A 19,949-nucleotide genomic window follows, 5' to 3' on the forward strand; every position below is an offset into this window, starting at 1 on the left:
CTACCAGGTATAGAGTTTAGAGAATAATTTTTGATACTCGACGATGGGGTTTGATATAGAAGGCCTGACGCCTCACGAATTGCAGGTGCAGACGGCACCTGGTTCTGGATATAACATAGTCAGTCAGTATAGAGAAATTCAGACCAAACACGTACACCGCAATTTCGACACTGCCACATTTCCCATTGATACCTACAAGCCTTTTAATCACCAGGTTGGTGGCAAAGTTCTGTAAACGGACCTGCAAGAAAGACGGCCACATTTATCGCAGTGAAAGCCTCTCGTAAAAGCATAGGCCGTTTTGTCTTTGATATCTAAAGAGCGGACAGGTGCAGGCATCAGGGTCCCAAAACCTACTGGAATTGGCATCGAAGGGGTCAGCTGAATGAAGTCACGAGAGTATTCAAGATTATCGGGGAGCATTTGTCCGTTAGGCAGCGTAAAGAACTTGGAGCAATCTGGGTTTAGGCATGTCCAGGACAAGTCATACACTTGAGGATAAGGTTTGGAACAAAAAAGACAAGATTGCTTGATTCTTTCTTGGGAACCAAGGAGTGACCTTCGAGACATAAGATCTCATTTCTTCCAGAAATAAATGAACTCACTTCTTTGAGTCAATATCATCTTCGTCGTCGGCTTTATGACTGAGAGAAGATAATGTTTAGTCAACAAGAGAATGTGAGGTAGAAAAGGGGGTAATTGATCAACCTTATAATGCCCTTCAGTTCTGATGCAGCATCTGAGTGAGTAAACGTAAGAGATATAATTTAATTGAAATGATCGAAAAGAGAAGGTACCATGGTTATTAGACCACTGGGACATAACAGTCGTAGTAAATCCTGTCGCGTTGCAACCCTCTGCAATAATTTCAGCACGAGCGGTGTCATTCAAGTCATCATTGGCAGCACTGGGAACACTGAAACAACTTTCGTCGCTTGCTTCTTTATGCCACCACGGAATGCCCTTATCAAAGTACGGGCAAGTTAATTCTCGGAATGGTAATGTAGTAGTGATTGATTACCTGGTCATCGCACCATCTGAATGCAAATTTGTATCTTACAACGCGGCCGCTCTCGTTATTTGACGGTTGGTATTCAGCTGATTGCATTAATTTAGAACGGTGCAAGTTCAAGTAGCGAATTCGCGCTTACCCCAAGCGTCCGAAATCGTGTAAAATCCAAGAACAGCATACGAGACATTTTTTGCTTTGAGATCATAAGGGAAAAGAGCATATCTTTCGTCCACTAATAGTACGAGTGGTCGATTATTTTGATAAGTATTCCAGAGCGCACGAACTGATTTATCTTGCGCCAATTGGTCAGTGGCTGGCTGAGACGATAGTTGTCCTTGCTTGGAGTGGATACTTTCAGCCTTACCACCTCTGTACAAGCAATGAGAACAGGAAAAAAAGATGGATAAAAGAAAGAAGACAGACCCGTGGGAAATGATTAAACGACCACCGTGCGCAAAGGTATCACGTCTGGATGATATGCTGCATTTCAGCAAATCGAAAATATGTGGATATTTCACGGATCGCACCTGGCAGGAAACCCCCCCAAAAGATATCCTTTGGCCACATTATGAGCATGGTAGACACCACCTTGATAGCTGCGAAACCAGTCGAATGATTCGCAGATCTCTTGCCGAGACTATTGAAAGCATTAGTTGTAGTCTGTATTTGAAGCCGAGTAAGCTAACCTCGGCCCAAAGGGGGGGCAAAAATTGCAATGGAGTTTTGGGAAACCTGCAAAGGGTATCGATAACGTCGTCCTGTTCATTCTCCACATCTTCTGCTTCCAAATAGGTTAAATCAGCAGGAAGGTTCATGTCATCATCAAAAGGCATGATTGAAGTATTCTCGTCGTCCATACCCACTTCTCTGAGGTATATGGGAAAAGGCTTTGAGGAAAAACCAGCATCTGGTTGTTGTAATTCTTCTTCGAGTATTTCGACGTGTTGATTTACGTGGTATGCAGAGGTAGAAGGGCATTCGGATGCCATAGAGTTAGATTGCACAGCATTTGATTCAAGCACAGCTGTGGAGGCTTCAGCTACTGTATGTTCAGAATTTACTGAAGAGACGGAGTGTGGAACCAAACTTGTCGTCATATCGCCTTGACAAGTCGCCGAATGTTGAATTCCAGCAGGCGTTGGAACTGTTACTTCCATCAGTGGCAAAGTTCGAACCGGAAGATCAACCTTGTTCGTTTGAATATCTAACGACTGGAAGAAATCTAATTTGTCTGACTGTTTGGAACGTTCGGATTGTCGGTCAAACAAAAGGGCATCACTATCCCTCTCCTGCGAAGTAATAGGAACATTGTCCGATTTGAATCGTTGATTTATTGCGCTTCCCGTCACGGAAGCAGATATCTTGCGAAAGCGATTTTTTGTTTGCTTTTTCTTGGTGAAAGATTTCGCGTCGACCACTGAAGATGGTACCGATAGATGAATGGTATTATCCATTTTCTTGCGATGGCTTTTCGCTGAATGAAAATTAAAGCCATCATTTATGGGCTTTCCGTTGACTGACGTAGATTGCTCCCCTTTCTGTGTAGCAGATTCAACGGGGAGGGACGAGGAATCCAATTTGATCCGATATTGCTTCATATTCGACTCCGAGGATTTTTTTCTTTTCCTACTTAATGCACCAGATATTTGAGAGGATCGCAGATCGCATTCTTTTTTCTTCCTGGGTCGTGAATTTGAAGCCGGGCCCCCCGTTGCATTTTGAGTATTGGACGACAGCAACGTAACAGACATACAAGTGTTCATATCCTTTGATTCAATCTCCCTGATTCGGGGAGACCGTCTAGGTTCTTGCCACTCGTGCAACTTAGAGTCCGTATTCGTGGTCACCTTGGCACCCTTTACCCTCCAGGTGGCACCGTCAGTCTGTGTTTCGTCAGCATCCATGATAGCCTCGTGTAATACAACGTCCTTGGTATCGCCTGCTATACTGTTATCAAGAGGGACTAACTTCGGTACAGAGCCTGTGCCTTTTGTTTGCTGATCATTGGAAAAGAGTGAGGTATTATCAAGATTTTTGACTCTTTGATTATCCATTGTCAAAATATTTGGCGTGGAAGACTGATGTAGATCTTGACTCAAGTCCTGGTTGGCCTTCCGAGGTCGTAATTTGCGAACATATAATAAAGACGGTGCTGCATGCACTGGAACCCATTTCTTCTTTACCGAGCCGGCGGAAATTTTGCTGGTCCCGCCATCGGCATCACAGACAGTGCGTAATCGTTTTGAAGGATGAACTGATGTAACGCTAGATTCAATATTATTGATAGACGACGGGTTGGTAGTCCAAAATTTTCGTTTATTTTGGGAGGAATATAGCCTTTCACTGCGGTGGTATGTTGGACTCGATGAACTCTTGGGTGGTACAGTTGACGAAGTTTCCATCACAGAACCGGTCGATCGTCGAGGGTCACTTGTCAGCGCCACAAGGTTGTGTGGATTCTTATACTTGGGCACAGGCGCACTTCCACATCTGACGGTATCTGATTTGGTGTGAATGTTTTTGTTAGATTTCAATGATACCATGACGTGTGAAGGTGCCGCGTTGGCTGATAGTGATCCCGGACGTTTTGCCTGGGCTTTATCCGAAGCTACTTTCGAACCCTTCTGAATCACACATCCTGTTCTGAAGCGCCATTTCCTTCTAGTCCGTTCCTCGTCAAGAAACCTCCTAGCATGATGAAATCCTTTACTGCGATTAATCCAATGAAATTCAATGAAAAAGCGTGCCGATGCGTTATTTGCCAAAATAGTTTGTCCATTGGGGCCATTATTCGCAGGAAAGGACAATTCTAGCCAAGCGTTAACGGCATCGAGCTTATGGTTTGTGTCACTACAGGCAGAGAAGTAGTAACAATGCACACATACGTTGTTTCTGATCAAATCTTGAGCACATCTGTCAATGTCGTCAGCACTTATGTTGTTGGCACCGGAAATAATCTGTTTCTCAAATAGAGATCGAAGTGGTTCTTGGTTAGCAATGCTCTTGTCGTAAATGTCTATGGGGTTCCTCATTGGATTGGAAATTTGAAAGTAATATTCTATCAAAGGTGATCCAGGAAAAAGTTGCGCTAAGCCAACTGACACTTTACATGCAGTGAGAAATAAGCAGGAACTCTTGTGGGGCTTGACTAAAAACCAACTTGAGTAAGTTTGCTGACAGCAAGATTTGCAATGACATACCCTTGTTCCTTCCTCATTTGTTCATCTCATTTGCTCCCACCGACAAAAAATTGAATGTTAAAGAAAAAAATAAGAGATGAAAGTGGAGGTTCCGAACAAAGGTCTTGGTTTTTCCAAGGACAATGATCAATTTCGGGACACGTGATAAAATAGTTTAAAGCTTGCCCACTATAAACCCAATATAAACCTGAGGCCGAGGCCTGAATCTCAATTAACCAGTGCTTTCAATTCCTGTAGCAGTCATCTTGGACATCCCAAGTCCTCCACTTTATTTTATTGAAAAGAAAGTGATAATCTAATACCAAAACCAATCTACTTTGCAAGCGCATTTTGGATAGATTCGTACACGTCTGCCTCAATGCGTGCCTCCAACTTGTCAGCCTCTGATCCAGAACCCGAAGCAGTCTTCAAAGCCTCTTGCAAGTTGGAACGGACAGCCTTATAAATTTCATTAATGATTAGACACGAAAATGGCTACCAAAATGACATAAGGCATACCTCAAGAGAGAAGTCCTCGAGAGGAGCACCCTCAACGACGTTAATCGTGAGCTTGTTGTTGGGGTGAACGGTAGCGAAGCCAGCGGAGACTATGGGTAACACATAAAAGGATGAGCTGAAAGAAATAACGTGCATCGTACCGAAAAATTTCTGAGTTCCTGACGATTCGATGACTTCAACAACACCAGGTCGGAGGGCCTCAATGGAGGGTACGTGGTTCGACAGAATTCCCATATCACCAGACTCCGCTGGGATATTTACTTGCACGACATCTTGCGAGTTAAAGACAGTCTAGAGTTGAAATTGATGAATAGAGTATTCAAGTGACCCGTTCATCAACCTTTCAGACCTTGTGGGGAAGCGTTAGGGAAAGGTTCAGCTTGTCGCTAACATCGGCATATCCGCGGCGGGTCAGAGAGAAAGAGGTGGCCCGTCGAGCAGCAGAGGAGAGAAGTCGTAGGGAGGACATTTTGGATGATGACAACGTCGTTCCGTGCGTTTACGGATGCACTGGCTCGGCAAAATCCGGGCGCTTGCTCACACGGGCCGGTATCTCCCAGAATGTGAACGAGATTACAAAAACCGGAAGCGTAGAAGTGTCCGTTAAATATGTATCTCTGACCCATATATACATCTACATCGTTACTTATATAATTTAAAATCCAATTGACCCGCGATCTGTATTCCCACCTTCATAGTCAACAGGAAGCAAGTCTGTCGCCTTACGCACTCCGCGTTCACTGTACCAGCTTGTGTGAGGTTCATCAGTCAAAGAGAAAAAAGCACATACATTTCATCAACAGCTTTAAGCAGGTCATAGTTTATTTCTTGTGACACCACAGAGTCTTTCTTGTAATCGGGATGAGACTTTACAAAGTTTCTTATCCAAGTTGCGGGTGTCAGAAGAGTTCCTGCATCATGAAACGGTTGTGGGAAAATATGTAAAAGGGTGTAGCATGAGGCATACCATCCGAGCGTCGCCGAACAAGGTCCAAATATCTGCGTATTTTAACCATGTCTCCAAGCTCGATGTCCAAAGTATCCAGATATGCGTTTATCAAAGGTAACAAACCCGGGAAATCAACGCCCTAGAATGGTAACCTTTGTTAATTTACGCAAACAGAATCGTGTTTGAAAAATTACTTTTCCGTTCATGATCTCATTCATTGTCATTTCTTCGTATTCTTCTTCTACTGGGAACCGGTGAGTGAAACCATTCTCTGGTTGAGGCCTAGGTGGGAAGCAATTTTTCATCTTTTTCTCTTTCTTCTTAGGCATTCCGTCTATGGGGCTGCTCCCACCCGACGACGACGCTGTACTCGAGGTTGAGCTTGTGTTAGTGTAGATGTCCTTTCTGAAAAAAAATTTATTTGATACAGAGGCATCTCGCAGTTGTGCCCTCCTCATGTTTTCGTCGACCTGTTCAGGATATTGTTTATTCCTACTGCCTGTTTTATCTCTCAAATACGACTCACCTTGGATATCGGAATGTAAAGATTGAGGTTGAACGCAAGTATAGCGCGAGACAGAAGAACCACAAACACAGCGAAAGCTGCGTTCTCAAAATCTGTCATCTGGACTTCCATGCTTCTAAACTCAACTCTCCAGCCTATGGGCGAGTTTGGAGGCGGTGGCTTAAAGCGAAGGGTTTGCCAATTTGTTGATTGAATATTCTGGAAATTGTGTTACAACTTTATTTCATTTTAAAGTAGAACAATAACTTGCCTCAAAGTGGTCGCTGCTAGATGTATCGTCCTGATCGATAGTCTCGGAAAAGATTACCAAAGGGTCACGAATAAACAGATGGGATATATGCCTCGATAATAGATCGTCCAGACCTTTTTCGATAAAGCTGAAGTTTTTGAGTGATAATTCATAAGGACAACAACACATACCATGTCTGCGCAGACGATCGTAAATGATTTCATCATATGGCAACGGATTGTCGTTGTATTCTGGCCGATTGATCCAGTCATCAGAGATATAAAGATCGACACTGTCGTAACGCGACTTCGGAATAACAAATTTGTTTTCTTTGAGAGGCTAAATAGATCGTCAGGAGGATTAGAGGACTGAGAGTCAGTGCACAAGAGATCGACCTACTTTCAGCCCTCGCTCTTCCTCCGTTCGATCATCTACACTTCCCGCAATGACATTCCAACGACAATCGACGTCGGCAAGATAACCGCGCCATATAGGGCTTGCAGCTGTCAGCGCTAACTGGGCTTGATATCTAAGTCGATGTAGGAACGAGAACAAACTGTACACTCCTTACCAAGATAGGACCAATAGGTATAAGCCCGTCATACATTCTACGCGCATCACCCAAATTACATGCCTGGAATGTCAATTGAAGGCAAGAGCATCCCATCCCAAAACCCATGGCATCCAGATAGATATGATCTGGTTTAGCAGCTCCGAGTTTGGCCTCTATAGTAAAATTTAAAAAAAGTTAAAAGTATGAACGACAAGCAGAACAAAAATATACCTGAATCTTCTGGGTATATGTCTCTGTCCCATGGAATTGAGGGGTCAATAAAAGGGCGAGGCGTCTTTTCATCTACGTATATAGGAAGATTAATCGCGACCTTGGACCCCCTTCTGCGCCTAATGTTGGCCGTGAGAGTCCTGATTATGATGGGTCAGCATATGAGCCACTATCTTGAAATTACACTGACGGGAAACGTGCGTGTGGATTTGTGATCTCTTCTGGTAAGAATAGACTATGACTTGAAACCGCATCGGAAGGACTAAAATAGGGTTCAGTGAATTGGCCCGGGACGCCAAGTCGAGGAAAGGAGGTGAATGTAACCGGGATTTCATTGGGGTTCAGATGTCTACGTGCCAAATTACGCCTGACCAAGGATATAAGAATGATTCTGAATATCACTTAATATAGTTCTTGCCTGTAGCGCATGTTGCTTTCCACCGAAAGCAAATCAGGGATAGAGCCAGTGTAGGGGGAACCCGGTGTGGATTCCAGCATGAATCGACCATACTCTGGATGGAACTTGGGTATAGAGATGCTGAGAACAGGCTGTTGAGATGTGATCATCGATTTTGCGTTGTACTCACTTATCTGGGCAGTCAGCACCTATGTCATCAACAATTGCGCTCAATTTCGCGAGGATCTCGGTTTGTCTCAGAGACAATTTCGCATTCTTTTCCTTATCGTCGAAGGAAACAACCATGTATTCAACCTAGCAAGGGCGTAAAGAGTCATGGAGTGCTCGGAGTTTAAAAGAAGACGCACCTCATCTCCCCACAGTAGTTCGTCTCCCTGCCTGTCTTTGAATCGGTCCCAAATGTGCAAAAATTGTGTTATTCCGTGATTTCGTACATGGTCCGCGTATTTTTTGGCTTCCTCCCAGACCAGTGGTGTTCCAAGATATAGTAACCCCATGATGGAGCAGGCTTGTAGACTTTGAAGCTTTGGAAATTTATTGGAAATTTGTCGAGATGGGGTCGGTTTAGGATGTATAAGAGAGACCGAGATAGAGCATCAGGAGGGGAGAACTACTATAGGAGTCCCAGGACTTGAAAGAACTTTCTTAAATAAAAACCCGTCTTTGTAAGGACGGCCGCGATTGCTAATATTTAGAGCGAACTTCCATGCGGAAGATACAAACCACTCGGGCCGAATTTATTCGTCTATTTTCTAAACGATGAAATGGTATTCGCTCACGGGTATAGGAACAGCTTCGTCAGCCCACGGGAAAAAGGAGACACAGAGAAATAGATTGAATGGATCCAGGTGAAGATTCAGGTCTGAGGACCGTAGGGCCATCCAAAACACAATATAACTAAAGAATTACGACATGATCTCGTCACTTCATTAGACATATCAGTCACAACAGCAAGCAATATCTAATCATCTTTGAACGACAAGGCACCTGTGCCTCTATACCACTACAGTCAGTGTGCGCGTCCTTTCCTATTACGCCACATAACCACGAGGGCGAAGGACGAGAATAAATTGCTGATACATCAGACAGTCATGAGATCAACCGTTAGCGCCATTGGTTGCCCATTTAAGGCAGATTTTAAGGGCCAGGAGAACATGTCGAAGCGATCGCGTCCACGCTTCCTCTTGGTTAAACTGGAGCTTAACAGAAACATCGCCTATCTTATCCTTTGATATCCTTTCCGCAAATTCAGGGTTGATGCCTTCTAAGATTAGAGCTGGAATAACTCACTGATGAGGGAAGTCGACAGTAGAGTCCTGCGACTTAACATGATCCATCAAATGCTTCAAACAGTCAAGAAAAGCCACCATTGCTATATCGAACCGGCGGTTATGCAGCAGCCTTCCGAAGTGCAGATCCCCAGATCCGTATAGCTCATAGTTGGCCTTGTCCCCTGTTGTTTTTTCAATCCTGGAAAAAGATCCCATCGGAACTAAACGGTAACTGTAAAAAAGATGTTAATAAAAAGCAATGTCGACGACTTTCAACGAACTTTTCGAAGGTGTAGTCAAGCTTGCGGGCAATGGTGTAAAGGAGAAGCAGTGTTTGGCCCCAAGCAGCGTTGATCTCCGCCCATTCAACCTAAGAATGTGGTTATAACGTAAACCAGCTAGCGAAAAAGTAGGGGCATACTGGTATCCCAGGAACTCGTCCGAGACGAAGACCGTTGATCGTTCCAAATACTCCGTCATGACCAATGCAAAACGCGTCGTTGTAAACATTAGTTCTCTCAAGTTTCTCCAGTGTGGCAACTCCAGAAACATATGCTGCTCGCAAAGCCGCTAGCTGTGAAGCTTGATGTTCTAAACCTAAGGTGTGGTCGTTGTATGATTGCCAAAATCTGATCGAGGTTAGCAGGTCAAGTCAGAAGAAAACTGCTATACTCACTCAGCTTCTTCAAGTTCAAGGGCCTTCTCGCTTGTCTCTAGCTGTTGCAATTCAAAATCCAATTGTTCCCTTTCCCTTTCAGCTTCTTTCAATTGCTCAATGGCGATGGCTTCCTCCTGTTTCAGCCTTTCTATCCTCCGTTCGGTCTCCTCCTTTGAGAAAGGAGTCTGAGCTTCCTTCTCTTTTTCTTTGCGAACCTCCTTCTCGAAGGCAATATAACCGTCTCTCTCCTTCTTTGTTTCATCCAACTTCCGCTGCAGGTTTGTCAAAAGGATTTGGGTACACTCTGCGCAAAGAGGGTGATCAATGTCAGTTCGCGTAGATAATAGGTTGAATAAACGAGCGGTCGAGCGTAGGTGATGCGATAAGGGTGATGGATCGGCATGGTCCTGTTCCTGTGTTCGAGATTGCGGTTCGTTTCTCGCGACTGTTTTTGTAGGGGTGGACTTGGGTTTAATAGTTGTGCTTCTCCTGGTTCGTGTTGGCGATGGGATTGGTGAGGGAATGTTCCGAATAATGCTGTCTTGCAGTAGGACGAACGATTCATTTGGAAGAGGGGTACTACGTTGCGCTTGTTTCCCTTGAGCACGAGAAGATAGGTTACTCCCGAAGGATTTACTAGATGATTTAGCATGGTGCCACGCTGCTTTTGATGGCGATCCTTGTCCCGTGTCAGATTGTTCTAGGACTTTGTTGGATGTCGATATCGGTGTCGAGGAAGAAGGCAAAGAAGCGACAATCATATCATACGCTGACGGTGCCAGGTCTATGAGTGAGCCGTCTATCTAGCCAGGACATTTCATCAAAGGCTGCACCAGAAATCCAACATTGTATAGTTGTCTACCTGAAGGGGTTCTTTACATTGTTGACACACAGGTCCAAAACTCATAGCTTTGAAAGTAACGTCAGAGAGTTATATAGCAGTGATCGATGAATCAAGAGTGTATTGGGGTGCAATGAAGTGAAATGTAAGAGTTACAAAGCCCTCACGGAGACTGAAGTCACTCGCGTTATGGCATATGCCGTACAGTCTATTATTTGCGTTTGCTTGTACACACCACAAGTCTGCAATGACCTTTGCCTTGTATCCTTGCTTTTCTCGTTCAGCGACCGTACTTGGACCGTATTATGTTGACCAATCCCTTGTTATACCTTTTCAGAGCTTCCTATTTGATCGTTTCATTGTGTCCGACACGTCACCTCTAGATTTTGATAGAAATCGGGCATTGTTGACGTTTTAGGCCCTTTTTCCTCATGGGTGCTCAAAAGTTGGCGCTTCGGGGCGATTGAATGTTATTTAACTTACCCAGATCCATAGGCATATCTCCTTGGGCAGCGTAGTCCAACGAGGAGGAACTGCAAAAGCTGACTCGCCAGACTCCAACCTCAGCTAGTTGTACGCCGTCCGGGACGGTACATGGTTCTTGAGAATGGACACGGCTCTATACTCGTTCGATCACAGAGGTCGAAAGGTAGAACATGTGCTCTAATGGTGTCTTTAATGTCTTGCGTCTCGAAGCTTTGCATGCGATCTGGACTAAGCATGCATTGCACGCGCTGAGGGAATACTTATACCACACAACTTGTTTTGCCACTAACTATCGCTCTTCTTACCTTTATACTTAGGCTTCAAGCTTGTCGCAAAGACACAGTGAGTGAATATGTTTAATATATCATCATTATATCGCTAATAATGTCTTAGATGACTGCCAGTCGTATATTTGCGTTGCTAATAGGGATTGACTCCTACAAATCGGGAAATGTTTGGAATCTTCATTCTTGCGTAGAAGATGCCAAAAAAATGAAGCGTTGGTTGGCGAACGAGCTGAATGTCCCAAAAGATCACATATGTCTTCTTCTGGACCACCATGCCACGAAAAATAAAATAGAAGATTCGTTCATGGCGCACCTAGTCAACAATCCTTCCATTGAACCGGGTGATTCCATTTTTCTATATTTTGCGGGGCATGGAAGTTGCATGCCTGCTCCTGTTGGTTGGTTCCTTGGCCAAGAGGAGAAAAAGAAGGGAACTGTCGAAGTCCTTTGCCCTTACGACCACGACACTAAGTCCCATCATGGCCGGGTCTCAGGTATCTCCGACCGCTCACTCTACGCCATGCTTGACGACCTTGCCTCTGTTAAAGGGGACAATATTACACTCTTTTTCGATTGTTGCTTTTCACCCAATCAAAATTCAGTTAACGATCGCGATCGCTCCATCACTCGTTGGACCAAGACGACGAAGGCCACCTCAGAGGATTTGTATCGTGACCTATGGGTCGGCGCTCGTGGCAAACTTCAAAACTCCAGTTATGGGTTTTTCAATCCGTTATCTGTGCATACGCTGCTGGCAGCATGTCCGCCTGGGCACAAGGCTGTCGAGGGCAAAGATGGAGGCCGTTTTACTTCATGCTTCCTTGAAGCAGCATCGCACATGCCTCTTTATCGCACAACATATACTGCTCTTATCGACTACCTTCTCGAAATCGATGGGGAATCTCAAAGATTCGTCTGTTTTGGTAGTCAGAAAGGGAAGGTTTTATTCAATCAGGTACCATTCACGCCCGATAGCCTCTTTACCCCTACTACCTTCGATAAAGTCTCCAAGTTGCTTAAGGTTAACCTTGGCACAATTCATGGCGTTGTCGAGGGCAGTGAAATATCTCTGCATCTTCATAACTACCGTTGTTCTTTCAATCCACCGATTGCCCTTTCAGTTGTTTCTGAAGTCAATCCTACTAGCTGTGTCGCCCGGATTAAACTTCAAAACATCGACATACCTGAATTGTGCTGGGCGAAAGTCATCCAGTGGAACAATCGGCGGCCTTTTTGCGTCTATTTTAAATCGACACTTCTTTCTCTACTACGTATATTTAAACTGAAGAAGTCGTTTCCGAAAGAACAAGATTCCGTGACTCCCTTCAAAAGTGGTGTCAGTATCTCAAGGGTCACGAACCCCAATACCGCAGACCTTTTACTCTCACTCAGACAGAGATGCTCTGTACTTGCGCAGAAAAATGCTGTGTATCCTGAGAAGGATCGTCATTTTGTCGAGATCGAAGATAAGAGCCCACTTGCCGTTATAGACGATGCTGCTCGTTTCAATCTTCATCTTCTTCGTCACAATGTCGATAACCCTTTGCGGGACCTTGTAGAGATGGAAATTTCTCGTTTGGATCCTATTTCTTGGTCGAAGGTTGGGCATAGTTATCTCCTTAACGGAAGGGCGACGCTGATTCACCAAAACGGAGCCGTCTATGACATCGCTCTTCACAACAAGTCCAAAATTGATATATGGCCATATCTATTCTACATGGACCCTAACTGCTACCGCAGCACCTTGATATATAAACCAGATTCCTATCAGTGTGCACCTCTCCCGCGTGATGGCTCTCTCAGTATTGGGGCTGGTCGATTTGGTGCGGAAGCTCTGTCCTCAGCAGGCAAAAATAATGTCAACCTTGCATATCTTAAACTTTTTCTATCATCCGTCCCAGTTGAAATGGAGCTCTTGGAACAAGACCCACTCCCATATTGGATTGATCAGAAAACGCAAGTAGCAAGGAATATTCTCACGGATTCCGGAAGAGAAATAATATGGGATACAGCACTTGCGTCTCTCACATTCCTCAGACATCCAGATGGAAATTCTTGATGGAGTCTATAGTCATCTGCAAACCGATGCCGACTCTACGTAGGTCTACTGAGCCGTGATTGCTCCGGGATAGACCTGTAGAATGGTATATCAGTGCTAGTTTGTATATTATTTTCAATATTGCCACACCATCATTTCAGCCCAGTAGCACTCTTCTTTCTTTCTATTTCAACAGCCTACTAAATTTACTCATATTTTTACAATCTTATTGCATATATGTTAACTTACATTGTAAGCTCGGCCATGTACACGCGTGACGTCATTGTGATAATGTCACATGAACCGCGTGATCGATGTCACGCGTTCATACAATTACAATGGGTCACACCAGGTCACAACACTGGCTAGTTGTGCCCCTGGCTAAATACCTTGATTTCCAACTTACCGTCCCCGATCATTGCATTCCACCCAAGTTTTTGTTACAGTGGTGCTTTTCGGACTTCATAAAGTCAAAATTTCTCAGAAGTCTCAATTGCACTGTCCAGCTCAACATAAAGCTCAGCCAAGATTCAAGTTCCATTGCATCCAATTGCAGGTTCGGTCCTTCGACTCGCCGTTTGCATTTCTTAGCTTCAGCCTTCGAGACATCCTACATGGAAAATCAGTGCCTCCAATAATTGTGTTTTCTTACCAAATCAATGGCGTCATATCTATCCACCGAACAACCCATCAAATTCTCTCAAGAAACTGAAAGCTTAGTGAAACGTCTTGCGGGTCCTTCGTCCGGGAAGGCGGGGTCTGTCGATTCTTCCCAAATCAATTCCTATTCAAACTGTCTAACATGGATATCAGACTAGCTAAAGATCAAACTGAAATAAATCGAATTATCTCCGATGCCTCCAAGGGATCCAAGTTCTATGAAGTGCGTATATATGACATTCAGCCATCCATGGAGGAATAATATAGAGCTTGCAACAGAATGAAAAAAAGAAGGACAAGGAGTTAACGATTAAAATTAACAGGATATTGAAACAAAGGGACGAGGCAATAAATGGAGTTGATATCGGTGTGTTTGAGCCCTTGTGTAAAATCTGTGACTCGGGTGCCCTAAACCAATACACTATTTCTAGCGAAAATAGAGGCAGCTGTTGACCAGATGGTAAGTGGATTGATTATATTACCCGTTAACCAATATGTCATCTAGCATGGCACAGATAAACAAGATTGAATCTCAACGAGACCTAACTCAAATCATTGTTCACGTCGATATGGATGCATTCTATGCAGTGAGTTAGCCAGATCGTTATTTAATGAATTCAATGACATTCGATTAAAGAGTGTAGAATTGTTGGACAACCCAGATCTCAAAGGGAAACCTTTTGCTGTAAGGCGTTCCATGTGATTATTTTGGAGATCCCACCTCATGTTTACTTAGGTTGGAAAGGGGGTTTTGACGACTGCATCATATGACGCCAGAAAATACGGAGTTCGGTCTGGAATGGCGGGCAAGTCATGGCCTTCAAATGCCGCCAAACGGAATTTTTAATATCGACATAGGCTTCATCGCAAAGAAACTCTGTCCAGAACTCATATTTATTCCCAACCATTTTGCCAGATATTCGGAAATGTCAAGCAAGGTGATGGAGATATTTCACAGATATGACCCAGATATGTGTCCAGCTGGATGTGATGAGGGGTATCTAAAGTATGCGATATTTATTTCCTACCCCAGACATTTTGTAGCTGATCCGCAATCAAAGTATTACATTGTATTGTGAGGAACACTCAATGACGGCCGAAGAATGCGTCAAGGAAATGCGAGAAACTGTATTTCGAGAGACTAAACTGACAGTCAGCGCTGGAATAGCTCCAAACAAGGTGTGTCTAATTGTATACTCGGGGCAGAGTTAATTGACATCTAAAATGCAATCAGATGCTTGCAAAGGTGTGCATTTCACCGTGCTCGGCTCTTTCGCTCTAATGGAAATTTACGACTTTCAGATATGTTCCGACAAGGTCAGTATCTATGTCATACTGTTTAAGCAAATTCGGAAATTAACATATGTTTGTTTTTTTTGTGCAGAATAAACCCAACGGGCAGTTCCAGCTTGAATTCGATTCCGAGTCTATCAAAAGTTTCATGCACGATCTCTCCATCCGCAAGGTCCCGGGAATTGGTCGGGTTAATGAAAGGTTACTGGATGCAATTGGTATCAAGGTGTGTTGTATAGTGTTATAGTAAGTGACTATATTAAAACAAAATATTATCAGACTTGTGGAGACATCTATACGCAGAGAGCCGTTCTTTCATTGATGGACAAACAATTTGGTCTGGTTTTTTTACTACGAACCTACTTGGGCATTGCAAGCAACACTGTCGAGGCCTATCGACGGGAGGAACGAAAGAGCATAGGTGCCGAAAGGTACTGTTTTTTCCAGACACTTTACTACATATCTCCCTCAATAAATAATTATGACCCAGAACGTTTCCGTCTCTGAGGAATATCCAACAGATCCACGAGAAACTGGCCGAGGTTGCTGACGAACTGGAGAGAGATATGGAAGAAAATGGTTGGGCAGGGCGAACGGTTACATTAAAATTCAAGCTAAATACATATCAAGGTCTGTTTCACGAGATGGAGTTTGAAGTTCTTCCATAAACTGAATGCTGATTCTGTTCAGTGTTTACTCGGGCGAAGTCACTTAACCATTGGGTAACGAAAAAAGAGGAGCTTTTTGAGGTTTGTGGGATATTTTTTTAAATCTACTTGCTTTCCCTCATTCATGGTCAGATTGGGAAGGAACTGCTTGCACCGGAGCTACCTGTTACAATTCGACTTATCGGCCTACGAGTAACTAAACTGAAAGACCTTCGAGATACAGGGACGAACGGTATCAAGCGCGTTCGTATTTCTGTTGGATCTATCTTGCGTCTTGGCTAACATTCTTTAGTTTTTTGAGCCTGCTAGTAAAAATGGAAGCCCTCGGAAACGAGCCAAGTTATCAAATGAAGAGCTGGAAGATCACGATTACATGGAGGAGGCTATGCCTGGATACCATGAACATGATGAGACGGACTACAAGCTAGAAGACGATTCTTTTGAAGGTGATGAGATTATCGACCTGACGAATATCCAGGAGAATCTAGACACTTCGATATCTCCCTCGAGGCGACCACCTCATTCAACGTCCAACGCACATGCTTCTGCAAGCGATCTGGGCCCGCCCTCGAGACCAAGAAGTAACAGCGAGGCAAAGCCATTCAGCCCAAAGTCTATCAAAGCTGTAGAAACACATGAATGCCCAATCTGTAGCAAGACCTTGGAAACCGATAATCAGGGCCTCAATGCTCATGTTGATTTCTGCTTAAGTCGTGGTGCTATCATGGAGGCTCAAGGTTCTGCTACGAAAATTATCAAAAGTACCGCCACCTACAAGGGATGGCCTAAACCAGAACCACGAAAAAAATTCAATGCAAAACCCGAAAATCCAAAAAAACCAGGTTCTTCCAAACGGGGGAAATGAGGACACCCTTTGAACATGTATGTATGTATGTATTTTAGATGTCATTTTTTATTGGAATTTGGAATTTGTATTTTCAGTAAATTAGGTTCAACGTCGCTGAACAGTTCATTTCCCTCTGTGCTGCTTGAAAGACTGCTGGATACCTTTTCCTGCCTTGATATCTTCCATACAGCGAGCGTCGATTTCCCTCCCTTTGAAGGCCAAATCGACCACCTGAGCTTCAAGATCTCGTGGAACACATACAATGCCATCCTCATCGGCAACAATCCAGTCACCGGGTTGAATAGTAACAGCAGGGAAGCTGTCTGCACCTGGGCCTTGAGGGGTTATGGTTAACTCGATGTTTATGGCAGATGGTCTCGTGAATGGGGATTGTCCAAGAGTTGAATGTCCGCGAGAGAAAACTGGAAAACCGAGTGCTCTGTGCTCTGCAAGGTCTCTGCAGCGACCAGATATAACGACGCCAGTTACACCACGCGCTTGCGCACCTGCAGTCATGAGCCCTCCCCACACTGCACTTTTAGCCTCTACCTCACGATGAATTCATAAGTGGACATAGATCGGGCGAAGCCAGATAAAACAGCACTGAACCGGGAGGTGCATCGATGACGATGACTGAGCCTGCAGGAGCAGTGTCAACAAAGTGGGCAGTAAGCTTTGGAGCGGTTGTGTTTGATGCTAGCACCATTTGGACAGTGTATGCTGGGCTGCATAATTTAACGTCTGGGCTCGGGCAGGTCATATGGATGTCAGGGATATGGCCTCCGTGGGGGACAGAGAGTTTGATCAAGGCGTCAGATATCTCGCATGTTGAGAAATCTTTCAAAGAGGGGTTCGACATGGCCTTCAAAACAGTGTTGATGGTAGAGAATGCACGATTCATGAAGGTAGAAAGAAAACAGGGTAACGGATACCCGACGGACGGACTCTTTGACTTCAGTCAATAGATAAGATAAGATAATATAGAGTCGCACGTGTAAAGTGACTATTGCTTTTACTCTCAGAACGTCAATGGCAGAATTATGTCCAATTTCAAACTCATGTCGTGAACAAGCTCCTAATTGTATCCAGCATAATGAATCCTCGGTCGCCTCCTGCTCGTCCCCATATTGGCATACACTCATCCCATTTTTCAAAAAATGCCGACTGGGGCGAAGATGATGCCTGGGACAGCACCTCAGATTCAGAGTCTCCTCGTCAGTCGACCCTAAATTCTTCATGGAATCGTCCGCCCGCAGCTTCATCAACAACGGCCCCGAAGATGGTTCCAAGGACATCTTCTAATTCATCTTCGTCAACATTAGCTTTCTCATATACGCATCTCCAAGCGCCCAGTTCATACCCTCCAAAATCAGACAACTCATTGGCTGAAGCCGCTCCGAAGAATGGTTGGACTATGATCCGTACATCCCATGGCGGGAAAGATGGAGAAGGTCAAAGCACTCAAAGAGCTCAGACAAAGGATGGTGAATACGATCGATATTCTACCGGCTCTGGGGATCTAGATGTAGAAGGCGATATGATCTTGGGCGATCTTGAACCTGAAGCAAATGCAACAGATACAAATGACGCTCAGATTCCCCTCCAATCTAAACCAAAACATAACTATGGTTCTATACGCTTAGATATCGACGACATCGTCACAGGTAAAATAACCTTTGGTGCTTATGCATTGTGTTACTGAAAATATAGTCATGTGTTGCACTTAGATCCTCTTAATGGCATCATAAATCGTAGTCGTCTTAGGGGTTCCTCACCGTTGCCAACTTACCAGTCAGAAAACAAGCCTATACCCTCGACTCATCAGCGCGAAAGATCGGAAAAGATTCTTCGTGAAAACTCTATTCGATCGAATCGCAGACACAAGTTCGTAGAATGCCTATCCAGTCAAGACGTCAATATTAGTGTGTAGCCGCTATGACCATCTTTAGACATCTTCTTACCGATGAATCTAGGCGAGTTGCGGAAACTGGCATGGGCTGGCATACCAAATGATCTTCGTCCTATGGCCTGGCAATTGTTGCTCGTTAGTCGTTTTTGACAACTACTTGATACAATACTGAAACTAATGGAATTAGGGATATTTACCTCTACCAACACCTCTACGTTCGAGTACTCTGAAAAGGAAACGAGGCGAATATCAAAACATGGTAGATCTTGCTTTTGCCAGAGGGAGGGAAGGACTAGATCAACAAATATGGCATCAAATCGAGATTGACGTCCCTAGAACTCGACCCGGTGTTCGGTTATGGATGCATGAAACAACACAGCGGGTGAATACTAGGTTCTATACCACTTTCTCAACTAATCTGGAAACCACAGAGCCTCGAGCGCATTCTATATGTCTGGGCCATCAGACATCCAGCTAGTGGTTATGTGCAAGGGATCAATGATCTTGTGACTCCCTTTTTCCAAGTTTTCCTTTCGGCTTATATAGGTGATGAATTTATACAGCTCGACACTGACATACATACTGATAGAACACAGATTCTGAGCCCGAAGAATTTGATACCTCTCTCCTCCCTTCACATGCTCTATTGGCGATAGAAGCCGATTCTTTTTGGTGTCTATCTCGGCTACTTGACGGAATCCAGGACAATTATATCTTTGCCCAACCCGGGATCCAGAGAAGTGTAAGGCGGATGGCGGAGCTAGTTGCACGCATCGATGGTCTGTAGCTCTTCGCGATGTACTTTTTTCCTTCTCCCAGCTCATAGAGTTTCCCAGCTCCTTTATCCGCTCACTTGGAGTCGCAGAATGTTGAATTCATGCAATTCGCGTTCCGCTGGATGAATTGTTTGTTAATGCGAGAGATTAGCGTGCAGAATACCATTCGGATGTGGGATACATACCTAGTGAGTAATCTATCCTTCGTGTGTCGCATTTCTGAAATTTCTCTTTGGTGCTGCAGGCAGAAGGCCCTGATGCATTTTCCCAGTTCCACTTATATGTTTGCTCAGCATTCCTGGTGCGCTGGAGTGATAAATTAAGAAAAATGGATTTCCAAGTGTGTTGCAAACAATACGTCATGCGAGGCTGCTTAACAAATGGTATTTTCCTCAGGGAATCATCATGTTTTTACAGTCCTTGCCAACCCAAGATTGGGGAGATCACGAAATTGAAATGCTTCTTAGCGAAGCGTTTGTTCTCAACTCAATATGGCACAACGCACAAAGCCATTTCAATGGCAAATGAAATCTCACTCACTGTATTGTTATTTATGGACACGTATCTAGCGTCAAACATTGTACAATGCGAACACAGCG

The 19,949-nt window shown here is 44.2% G+C and overlaps 8 protein-coding genes across 8 annotated transcripts; 3 read left to right on the plus strand and 5 right to left on the minus strand.

Annotated features, from left to right (window-relative positions):
* Positions 1 to 601: 601 nt before the first annotated feature.
* Positions 602 to 4,044, minus strand: JR316_0002470 (uncharacterized protein; the record flags this gene model as incomplete). The annotated part of the gene is made up of 8 exons (XM_047888262.1): positions 602 to 644; positions 709 to 739; positions 798 to 989; positions 1,152 to 1,381; positions 1,436 to 1,480; positions 1,540 to 1,649; positions 1,699 to 3,846; positions 3,898 to 4,044. 8 exons carry the CDS (start codon positions 4,042 to 4,044, stop codon positions 602 to 604), a joined length of 2,946 nt encoding a protein of 981 aa, XP_047753185.1.
* Positions 4,045 to 4,524: 480 nt separating this feature from the next.
* JR316_0002471 (ATP synthase subunit delta, mitochondrial) lies at positions 4,525 to 5,179 on the minus strand (the record flags this gene model as incomplete). The annotated part of the gene is made up of 4 exons (XM_047888263.1): positions 4,525 to 4,650; positions 4,711 to 4,799; positions 4,851 to 5,001; positions 5,060 to 5,179. 4 exons carry the CDS (start codon positions 5,177 to 5,179, stop codon positions 4,525 to 4,527), a joined length of 486 nt encoding a protein of 161 aa, XP_047753186.1.
* Positions 5,180 to 5,365: 186 nt separating this feature from the next.
* JR316_0002472 (Glutamate--cysteine ligase) lies at positions 5,366 to 8,113 on the minus strand (the record flags this gene model as incomplete). The annotated part of the gene is made up of 14 exons (XM_047888264.1): positions 5,366 to 5,450; positions 5,501 to 5,621; positions 5,678 to 5,798; positions 5,854 to 6,129; positions 6,186 to 6,383; positions 6,436 to 6,548; positions 6,606 to 6,753; positions 6,814 to 6,930; positions 6,986 to 7,140; positions 7,199 to 7,338; positions 7,389 to 7,565; positions 7,617 to 7,736; positions 7,786 to 7,910; positions 7,964 to 8,113. 14 exons carry the CDS (start codon positions 8,111 to 8,113, stop codon positions 5,366 to 5,368), a joined length of 2,046 nt encoding a protein of 681 aa, XP_047753187.1.
* A 600-nt stretch (positions 8,114 to 8,713) lies between these two features.
* On the minus strand, positions 8,714 to 10,452 carry JR316_0002473 (Vacuolar protein sorting-associated protein 30; the record flags this gene model as incomplete). Its single annotated transcript, XM_047888265.1, has 6 exons — positions 8,714 to 8,852; positions 8,907 to 9,119; positions 9,169 to 9,257; positions 9,309 to 9,516; positions 9,564 to 10,348; positions 10,408 to 10,452. The coding sequence occupies 6 exons, from the start codon at positions 10,450 to 10,452 to the stop codon at positions 8,714 to 8,716; spliced, it is 1,479 nt and encodes a 492-aa protein (XP_047753188.1).
* An 813-nt stretch (positions 10,453 to 11,265) lies between these two features.
* Positions 11,266 to 13,218, plus strand: JR316_0002474 (Metacaspase-3; the record flags this gene model as incomplete). Its single annotated transcript, XM_047888266.1, has 1 exon — positions 11,266 to 13,218. The coding sequence occupies one exon, from the start codon at positions 11,266 to 11,268 to the stop codon at positions 13,216 to 13,218; it is 1,953 nt and encodes a 650-aa protein (XP_047753189.1).
* Positions 13,219 to 13,856: 638 nt separating this feature from the next.
* JR316_0002475 (DNA polymerase kappa) lies at positions 13,857 to 16,683 on the plus strand (the record flags this gene model as incomplete). The annotated part of the gene is made up of 14 exons (XM_047888267.1): positions 13,857 to 13,954; positions 14,011 to 14,080; positions 14,137 to 14,224; positions 14,289 to 14,317; positions 14,373 to 14,444; positions 14,902 to 15,036; positions 15,092 to 15,103; positions 15,160 to 15,174; positions 15,242 to 15,376; positions 15,430 to 15,581; positions 15,641 to 15,780; positions 15,841 to 15,899; positions 15,951 to 16,061; positions 16,111 to 16,683. The coding sequence occupies 14 exons, from the start codon at positions 13,857 to 13,859 to the stop codon at positions 16,681 to 16,683; spliced, it is 1,689 nt and encodes a 562-aa protein (XP_047753190.1).
* Positions 16,684 to 16,788: 105 nt separating this feature from the next.
* On the minus strand, positions 16,789 to 17,566 carry JR316_0002476 (4-hydroxy-4-methyl-2-oxoglutarate aldolase; the record flags this gene model as incomplete). The annotated part of the gene is made up of 2 exons (XM_047888268.1): positions 16,789 to 17,210; positions 17,275 to 17,566. 2 exons carry the CDS (start codon positions 17,564 to 17,566, stop codon positions 16,789 to 16,791), a joined length of 714 nt encoding a protein of 237 aa, XP_047753191.1.
* A 192-nt stretch (positions 17,567 to 17,758) lies between these two features.
* On the plus strand, positions 17,759 to 19,878 carry JR316_0002477 (GTPase-activating protein gyp1; the record flags this gene model as incomplete). The annotated part of the gene is made up of 9 exons (XM_047888269.1): positions 17,759 to 18,329; positions 18,393 to 18,587; positions 18,639 to 18,709; positions 18,762 to 18,956; positions 19,006 to 19,120; positions 19,171 to 19,353; positions 19,411 to 19,538; positions 19,595 to 19,690; positions 19,747 to 19,878. 9 exons carry the CDS (start codon positions 17,759 to 17,761, stop codon positions 19,876 to 19,878), a joined length of 1,686 nt encoding a protein of 561 aa, XP_047753192.1.
* Positions 19,879 to 19,949: the final 71 nt, after the last annotated feature.

This window comes from Psilocybe cubensis, chromosome 2 (assembly GCF_017499595.1).
Source record: "Psilocybe cubensis strain MGC-MH-2018 chromosome 2, whole genome shotgun sequence".
NCBI classification, from domain to species: Eukaryota; Fungi; Basidiomycota; class Agaricomycetes; order Agaricales; family Agrocybaceae; genus Psilocybe; species Psilocybe cubensis.